Source organism: Sesamum indicum, linkage group LG5 (assembly GCF_000512975.1).
Source record: "Sesamum indicum cultivar Zhongzhi No. 13 linkage group LG5, S_indicum_v1.0, whole genome shotgun sequence".
NCBI lineage: Eukaryota > Viridiplantae > Streptophyta > Magnoliopsida > Lamiales > Pedaliaceae > Sesamum > Sesamum indicum.
In genome coordinates, this window is record NC_026149.1 from 2,360,015 (window position 1) to 2,369,206 (window position 9,192).

The 9,192-nt window shown below is 37.7% G+C and overlaps 2 protein-coding genes across 5 annotated transcripts in view; both read left to right on the forward strand.

The window, feature by feature from the left end:
- LOC105161687 overlaps positions 1-3,538 on the forward strand; it is a 4,047-nt gene extending 509 nt beyond the window's left edge. For 2 of the 4 annotated variants that reach the window (XM_011079469.2, XM_011079466.2), the window contains exons 2-11: positions 541-711; positions 825-934; positions 1,120-1,228; positions 1,365-1,404; positions 1,516-1,605; positions 1,696-1,795; positions 1,878-2,017; positions 2,117-2,219; positions 2,287-2,975; positions 3,193-3,538. In XM_011079469.2, the coding sequence (XP_011077771.1) occupies positions 573-711; positions 825-934; positions 1,120-1,228; positions 1,365-1,404; positions 1,516-1,605; positions 1,696-1,795; positions 1,878-2,017; positions 2,117-2,219; positions 2,287-2,975; positions 3,193-3,448 (1,776 nt within the window). In that variant the 5' untranslated portion in view covers positions 541-572 and the 3' untranslated portion in view covers positions 3,449-3,538. Of the gene's footprint in view, positions 1-6; positions 51-540; positions 712-824; positions 935-1,119; positions 1,229-1,364; positions 1,405-1,515; positions 1,606-1,695; positions 1,796-1,877; positions 2,018-2,116; positions 2,220-2,286; positions 2,976-3,192 lie in introns of those variants that run through there. The other 2 variants (XR_002287054.1, XM_011079467.2) reach the window with 2 other exon arrangements.
- LOC105161688 lies at positions 4,458-6,992 on the forward strand. Its single transcript, XM_011079470.2, has 2 exons — positions 4,458-4,815; positions 6,330-6,992. The coding sequence occupies exons 1-2, from the start codon at positions 4,592-4,594 to the stop codon at positions 6,694-6,696; spliced, it is 591 nt and encodes a 196-aa protein (XP_011077772.1). The 5' UTR covers positions 4,458-4,591; the 3' UTR covers positions 6,697-6,992.

Below are 9,192 nucleotides of genomic sequence, written 5' to 3' on the forward strand. Positions count from 1 at the left end.
AAGTTTAGTTGCACAAAGAGATGTGATCTTTGGCAAGAATCTTTTTGTTGGTGGGTTGTTAACTTGGTAGAGAAGATTGGAGTTTTAATCGATTTTGTGTTCATTTCTGTTTTGGATGAGAGTTGAGGAGGTCGTTTGTTGTAATAAGAAACACCCTGTGGTGTTTTGTCTATGTTGTCATGGATTAGTTTGTTTCTTGGTTATGGGCATCTTCTTATTTGCCTGTTCTGTATAATTTTCTGTTTCTTCCCTGCTATACTTTAATCAGTGAAGTTGTGTTTCTCTAGTAGGCTTGAGAAGGCCAGAATTTGTATTTCCATGAAAGAAGCAATTCTTGATGTTGATTTGTTGAATGAATGTTTGACAATGCATATACTTAAGACATATTTTTGGGTGATTAACATACTTGTACATGTTTATGTTATTAGGCACATTTAAGAATATCTACGGATTGTCTACTTTGTTTTGAGATTAGACTTTAGCTGTTTCGAGTGCATTTTGTCGAATAGTTACTAAAGACGAATTACTTTCCGTTTTCAGGATTTGATTCCTTTCTTCTTGGATATGTGAATATGGAGACGAAAGGTAACATATCTGATTATAGAAGGAAGCTGGACAAGACACTGGCATCACCTGACTTGACAAATCATGAAATCCTTCGGACCCTTGTCAAGAATCAAATTTTACAATCATCGGCTTGTCGTCTTGAAGGTTATTTATGTTGATAATTTTAGTGAATTCTTCTGATATTACTGCTAGTATTTAATAAAACAGTTAATTATGTAATTTAACTCATGATGAATCCTGCAATATGTGCTCTGCAGGATGCACGGAGATTGTTGTCGAAAGAAGAAGCAAGGAGGTCTCCAATTTTCTCAGTATGTTGAGGAGTGCCTCCGTCAATGATGTCGAGAAGTCACACGGTGCCTGGAAAGTATGCTAAGTTTTCATTGAAACGAAATATTGATATGCAGGCATTTTCCCAGTTTCACTTCATGGACACTGGCATGTTTTCGCTGGCCTTTCTATTTGTGTTATTACACATATGGATTTGATTTATTGTTATGTCTATTTATGTTTTTAGTTGGTGTACTGTAATTTATTTTTCTTATTTTGTAGGTAAAACAGGACACAGAAGAACTCCGAGTTATGTACCGAGAAGGACCAGAAGGCACTCCCTTTCACATGCTACTTGCCGAAGGCTATGTGGATGGACCGGTCGATGTTTGTAAGCTAAACCAAAATAAAATGCTCAGACAATTTCCTTTTTGGATCTTCTATCAACTTAGTTTTCGACTGAGACTGAAACATGAGAGATGTCAATTTTCATTCATACTTTTTGAACACGTTGTTACCTCTAACAGGTATGTGTATTTCATGGGAGTCGAGCCTCTATCAGAAATGGTAAGAAGTAGATATAAGTTTTACTACAACCTAATCATTTGTGCTATGACGTGGCTTCTTGACAAGTTAAACGAATAATTGGCTAACTTATGTAGTTTTTCCTTCTCCCAGGTGGCCTCAAATTGTAATCCCAACGTTCAAAGTTGTCTCATCCCGGTGTTTACAAAGAGTTAGAACTGGTGAACAGATATCTTTAGTAAGGTACACTTGAATGATCTTATTTTGCTTGAGTCGGTGCAAAGGGCATGATTCTTAAAGACACTGATACATTTCCGATTATTTGGAAGAAAGGATGAAGGTTACATGGCCGCTATCAAGCAGAGAGGCCCTCATTCATTATTTTGCATTTGAGTACTTCCAAGATGACCTTATTGTCGTGCTCCTTAACTCGGTAAACGAGCAGCGCTTCTTCTATTTCGATTAACATGCACCTCCCTTGATTAAAAGAGTTAAAAAAAGTTAACATTTCTCAGATCTCCAACGCTGAGGCAATCGACACAAGCACTCATGGATTTACCAGGGATGGGATACCTGATGCAGAGGAAGTGGTGAGAATAGATGTTGTCGGAGGGTTTGCCTTACAGAAAGTCACTGCTAATAGGAGTTACTTCAGGTAAGTTTCATGTCTCATCGTCGTACGGTTGACGACTAACTATACCGGCTGCTGTTAACATCTCTAAGCCCAACCAAGCATATATATTCATTTCTGCAGGACAATAGCAAGCATGGATATCAAACTAGACTTTGTTCCTCCAACAATCATCAATTTTATCTCGAGGCAGCTCATTGGTAGCGGTTTCAAGCTCTATAAAAAGGTTAATATCTATCTTCCCGCAGTTCTTTGTTTGCCGTCTTATGCTTGACGTTCTTGAAAAACTACAGGAAGTCGCTTCCGTTTCTAAAGGTGATGAAAAATTCTGCGAAGCTTTAAAGGAACCTCTTTACGCTCGTATGCGCGAGGCTCTTTATTCAGGAAATATGAGTCTGAATCTAGAGAGTGTAGAAAGAAGCTCATCAACTATGGTTGAGGAAAGTAGAGAAGCATCTGGAGATGATGATGCTCAGGAAAATAGGCGGTGTGATGACTCTATTGTTGGTTCAGAAGCTGAGGAAGTAATGGTTGGAGACAAAAACAAGCAAAGTGAAATTGAGGAGGTGGAAGAAATACATGCAACAGGAAGTAAGTCATTAGAGAATGAGGAGGAATCCGTTATTAGCACTAAAGGGGAAGAAGCTCTGACAACCACCCGTGGAATTGGAGAAAACTATATTGGACCCAAGACTAGGAAGAAGGTTCACGTTCGGCCAGAAGTAGAACAAGCTCTGAAAACATTGGACAAGGTAATTTCCATGTTTCGGGAGAATAAATGTGGTCCTGAAACAGGTCGGCCCAGCATTAATAAGATAAACTTAACTAATTTAGAGAAGGAAGCTGTGGAAGATTCAACGTCTTCTGGAGCTGATCAAATGAGTGGAAAGAAAGGGAATACTGCTGAATCTTCAAAAATCGATACACAAGACTTGGATACACTTGAATGTGGAACGGCCAGCTCAGACAGTCATGCTTCAAGGTAATTTTTCTGATACAAAAATCAGTATTATAAGACTAAATAGAAGCAGAAATTTCAATCAGAGGTGTAGTAGTAGGATATCTTTCTCGTTAATTTTAACCTTTCAAACATTATAAGTATCTCTTCTGTGTCTTGGTTGTAGACAATACATTGTCTTGAGATACAAGATAAACGTACTCTGGTCCTCTGATGTTGTTGACAATGTATCCTATTTCAGGTATAAGGGGTCCAATTCTTACGTAAGGGACCAAAGCAAGATTGCCCCAGCCTCACCAGATGAAGACCGATCAAACCCATCTAACTCTAACCACATTGCTTTGCATGCTTCCATGAATCAGTCAACTGACTCAACTGTCTTCGAGAAAGTACCAGAAAACTACACTCTGAGTGCTGATGCAAACAGTCAGATGGGAACTCGGGTGCCTAAAACGAAAACCAAGAACTCGTGGTTTTGCTGCTATAGTTCATTGTAAGGTACTATGAGTAAAGCAGCTTCTGTTCTAATTCTTTGAACATGTAACGTTGTGGACTCCATATATGCAAGCAAGTCGAGTTGAACTTCAGCACTGTTTGCAGACAAACAAAGAAAATGCATTTTTTTTTTTTTTTTGAAAAGTGTGATATGGTTCTAAAGATATAAAAGTAAAACTATGAGCATCTATGAATTTGCATGTTTTATGTTAAAGTGTTCGTGTAGCTATTTATTATTATAGCATGATGTGTTCCAATTTTCAAAGATGGTACGTCCTGGGCTGTACAATCGGGCTCGGGGCTTTATGAGGAATAAGCTCGAAATCTACACAAGGAACGGAGGTATCGGACTTGACCGGATTTAAGCACTTGAATGATTAAGTTAAAATACGTTTATGGAGGTATGTCAGAGCTAAAAAACAAACAAGTGGATAAGATTTGGTATTTTGAATTTCATAAATATTGGGTATTTATCCCTTGGCCTAATGTAGGGACGACATCTACCTTGCTCGATCCAGCCTCTTCCGTTGACTTGTGTCCTTGCAGGCCGTACTGGGCTGGGACTGCAAGGGAACCTGGCTGGATAGGTCTGGGTTTAACCCTTGGGCCAATTGAAATTAGTAGTTCTACGGGGAAAATGAGATAGAGATGTGATTTTTTTTTTTTGAGTATGTGGTTGGATGTAAAATAATAGAATAATAATAATAATTGATATGATGCTTAAAAAATAAATATAATAATTATAGAAAATGTGATACAATTTTAAGAGAGCAGTAAAATGTGTTTGAATTATAATTTATTTGGATGGGAAAAATACAATTACAGCCAAATACCATCATATAAAAATCGAATTGAAATTATTTATCACATAAGAAGCCTAAAATTTCTTCTTGATTACATTAAAAAAATAAATAAATTATTACTAAATTTCCTTTCGCTTGGAAGAAACATTTGAAGCCCACACTGAAACGAGTCAGGAATTGAAACCTCATATGTGGCGGGTTACGGTAATGGCCCTTCATATAAAATGGCAGAGTGTGAACCCCGCTGCAAGTTACCACTGTTCTAGATTGTCCGCGAATCAAAGTTCACACAATTTTAACTGAACCTTTCACGAGATCGGGCAAGAAGCAGCAGCAGCAGCAATGGGTTGGGTGTGGAAGAATGATGATTCCGACTACGTATCTTCCTCAGTCGGTGACGTCGGCGAATTTCGTGGCTCCGATAACCCTAAAGTTGACGATAAAGGCGACCGCTGCGCCACCCGCAAGGTGGTGACGTCGCAGTGCCGCACGGAGGAAGTGGAGCCTGGGAAATTCATCCGCAAGTGTGAGAAAACTGAACAGATTTTCAAGGACTGCGTTGGAAGGTAGATTTCATAGTATTCTATTTGAGATGATGGAATTCGATATGGTGTTGTTTCTGTAGGTAAAGAAATTCAGTTCGTTTGTATCTCTTTTTGCATTCAATCGCTTGAGGAACTTATGCAGATGATTGAGGAAGGACGGATTTTGCATACCTCTTCTTTCATTTTCATTTCCAATATTGGGTTAATTTTATTCTTACTTTCCCTTTTTATCTGTTATAGACGGATAATTGATTTCCCATGTGTTATATAGCGAAAGTTCGTGTTGATAGACATCTGCTCTGATTAAATCTAGCAATTGTTTTTGTTTAGGCCTGGGACTCAATAGGTCCCTTTTGCTAGGAAAAGAATAAATCTGTTGAATTTTTTTCTGGAACGGTAAGAAAAAAGTTGAGCAAATGAAATGGTGATAAGAGTATGAACATGTAAGAGTAGTGGGAGAGAAAGCGAACCCCGGCTTATCCTTATGTAAGTCAGAATTAGGAAAGAGCACAAACTCAGTAGTTTCAATGTAGCCGTGGACTGAACTTCACAACGAACATGTAAATGAGAAATATAAAGCAATTGTATCTTTTGCTGAACTTTTGGTTGCTTAAAAACAAGTTATACTGTACAAAAAGTTGTAGTTGAGGTGCCAGTATTGGTACTGGTGTCATGAATTTTGCAGAAGACCAAGCAAGAAATTTGGGTGACAAGAGGTGGTAATAAGCTTTAAATAGATGGGTCCTGACAGTGCAACAGTGACTTTTGAAAGTTGCCTTGAATTGATTTCCAGATCCCCTCAAAGAAGAGATAGAGTTCACCAAACAATGGAACATATGGAAAGAAAGCAGTGAAGTTTAAGGAATCAGAGAGAAGTAAACATGCCAAAAGAAGAAACTATATTGGTAAGAAACATGTAGTATGGAGTGACGAGCAAGTGGGAAATAGTTGTCAAAGATGGTGATGATGTTAGAAATGTTGACAAAATAAGCAATAGGCAACTCTGAAAGTCAGAACTCTTCCCTTAAGATGTCAATAGAAGAGGAGCAAATTCTACCAAAAGCCTTTTCCTGAAAGTTTTCTTTGATCAAAGATGTGGTGGAAGATGTAGTTCATTTTTTTTTTCGACAAATAATTTAGAGTTAAGGAAATATTGTTTGGTTAACGAAGTAATTTTGAATAACGTAGTATAAACAATGGAACTTATGTGGTCAGATATTAATTTATGATTGTTTGATTGATTTCCTTTCATGGCATGCTCCTTGCCCATTTTCTTACATGTTTGTTCCTAAGCGGTCACCTTGTCATAAAAACTACAGTGTAGACAGGAATAAAATGGACTAGCAGCCATAAAATATTCTATTGTGATAGTGTTGTTTACGTATCCAAGGTTTACTTGATTTGGTTTACCTAGTACTGGTTCTAGCTCACTTATTATTCCCACATCCTAGATTCTTCCTTTTTACTGTCTGTGTTTGGGATACAATGAATATTGCCTTACCATGATTAGTCTACGTGGTATACCTTTTACTCAGGCCTAGTGAGATGGTACAATCTAACAAAGAATACACCGAGGAAGATGTCACGGACCAAATGGTTAATGGTTCATTTGCCCTAGAATCTGCAGAGCGTGAACCCTTTTACTTTCCTGGGTTGCGTAGCGATATTGAAGCTATTGAACGTGGTTTCTTTGGTGGCATTAACCGATTTTTCGAAGCAGCTGAAGAGATGAAGAATGAGTTCTTCAGTTCACTTGGGGTGCCAGACATATTTGATAGAGATTCTTCATCACCACACAATAAGCAGGGAATTCACATAGAAGATGTCCCTCCGAGAGAAGCTCTTCCCAAGTATAATTCTGATGGAGAAGTTGATCTTTCTGGGTTGGCTAGAGACGTTTGAAGCTATGTATCTTCTGTTTTACAATATTTTCAAACCAATTTCCCGTGTATTGTAAATGCAGTGGCTAGAATTACTTTTGCCTGATTCATAGTGGAAGTAAGAGTTTCTCTTTCTTGCACAGATGGTGTTAGTTTCTCCGGCGCTAGTGATGGTTGATGCTTGAAGTTGAACTTAATTGCAGAACACCATGTGGTTTTTGGTTCTTTTTAGGTGTAAAATGTTGTAATGAATGTCCAGTTTACCTTGCGAGAACTGATTTGGACAGCAGAATGCAGTTAGCTCCTAGACTTGATTCACCGGTTTTGCAAAAGTACGGACTAGGATAGCAGTTTGGTTCAGGATCTTACTGGATTTTGATACATGCGAATCTCCACTCACTAGTGCTCTACGACGTGATTGCACGCCGTGTTCTTGCTTGTCCATGGACTTAACTATAATATACCTGGACAGATGATTATCTATCCTGTGAAGATTGGATATCTTGGTGTACCTAATTGAATATATGGAAAACAAATTTGGTGGTTTTTGTTATAAGTTGTTCACTCCACCAAATAAATAAACTAATGCAATCACAAGTTGTTAAATTCACCTACTTTTTATCTCACACAGCCGGTTTCCTTGGCATCACAGTTTTCAGTTTCCTATGTAAATTTGATGTTTGCTCTATCCCAGCAATCCCAGGGACATTTACTGATGACAGGAGATGGATTATATGTAGTCTCTACATCCTAATTAAAGAAACAAGAACTTTCCTTACCAAGCATACGTAGAAAGGGTATTTTATACACTTGAAAAATGTATTATCATATATATTACTCACTCTGCGTAACGATGGGTTTAAATGCTTTGCTAGTTAACGTTTCCGGTTTAAATAATATCCGCCCGGATGCCGCCGGCAGCAAAGCAGGCTAACGTTAAACCCTATGTAATTCATGTTCATAATAATAAATTATAAATTATGAGATGCGGACAAGGAATCATTCAGACACACTAATTGTCTTAGTGGCTTACCACTTCTGCAATCAGATATGATCAACCTTATCCGAAAATAACTTTAACATATGTACAATGCGTAAATTAAATTTGTTCATACGTGCAGAGTGATGAACAGTAGTATTATTGTCGCCTCGCATAAAAGGTTTCATTTAAGAGCAAATAAATAAGCCAATTTATTATGTGAAAATGCAATTAATACTACAGTTATAGACGGAGGTTACTCTCTCAATCCATAAAAGCTCACAACAATCTTGTAACTAATATGATTGCTTGTTTTTCCAACCTTTGTATGCAAATACATTAGTTTAGTACTCAATGCAATTTTTTGTTCCCACCTTGGGAAAGAAAAATCTTGCCAAAATCATAAAAACCCAAAAAATAAAAGGGTTGGGGGGGGGCTACTTGGGTTTGGAAATGGTAATAAATTAATGATGTATTTATTGGTTAGATTAATACTAATTAATATTATATTAAATGCAATTACCAAGTAAACGCGTTTTGGCTTTGGAAACATTCCAAGTTTCCAACGGAAAAACCTGCCACCTTTTCCCCTCCCTCTCTGTCTGTGACTGACCTTTCTTTCTCGTTCTCGTTTATTTCAAGAAAGGGGGAGAAGAAATTCAAAACCCTAATCCGTATTTCTCATTAAGTTAAGAAGATATAAATGGAGAGAGAGAGCGACTTGGTAAACATTTATCAGTTGTTCACAACAAGCAAACACCCCTTCCATTTTCCAAATCGTCGCTTTCTTTTCCTTTTCCTCTTTCATTCTCATTATATTGATCAACTCTTCTGGATTTCGCTGATCCACTCATCTTTCTTCGTCTTCACTGTTCCAATCTAACCTGCGAATTTCTGGGCTCATCTCAGTTTTTGCCTTTTGAATTTCCTTTCTTCTGCGTGCATAAGGGTCTGAAAAAGATTTCTTTTTTGTTTCTGGGGTTTTAGTGGTTTTAATTTACCTAGAATTGTCATTCTTCAAACACTGACACTGTTTGGAAATAGTGATTTGTATTTACTGTTTCACAATTCATTCATGTTGTCTAATACTTTCTGTTCTTGATCTTTGTTTTGTCTTATGTGTTGTACTGATTTATGGTGGATTTGATATGATCAATCTGTTCTATGTGGTGCCATGGGGTCAACATGCATGTAATGCTCAACTTTGAATTTCTTTAGTGAGAGTTTTGGGGAGGAAAATAGTAAAATAAGAGATGGGAAATATTTGTGTTAATGGGAGGTTTGCTAAGGATGGTTTTTTCTACACAATTACACATCCATTTTGGAGGTCTAAGTCACCAGATATGATTTCTTACGGTAATAAGACTGGCAAAAAGCCTGCTCCAAAATCTATAGAAGGTTCTGATCCTGTAGAGGTTAAGCCCCCGCAGCCGGTGAAGATTGAGGAGGAGAGCAAACTATCACAACCCACAAAAGTGGAGGCTGTGATCATAGCTAAGGAAGAGCCAAAACCACCTCAGACAGCCAGCACAGCACATC

Excerpts from the sequence above, each read along its gene's own strand:
- LOC105161688 (XM_011079470.2), top strand. The coding sequence starts at position 4,592 with ATGGGTTGGGTGTGGAAGAATGATGATTCCGACTACGTATCTTCCTCA. Across the intron at positions 4,816-6,329 it reads TTCAAGGACTGCGTTGGAAG|GCCTAGTGAGATGGTACAAT; the intron begins GTAGATTTCATA and ends CCTTTTACTCAG.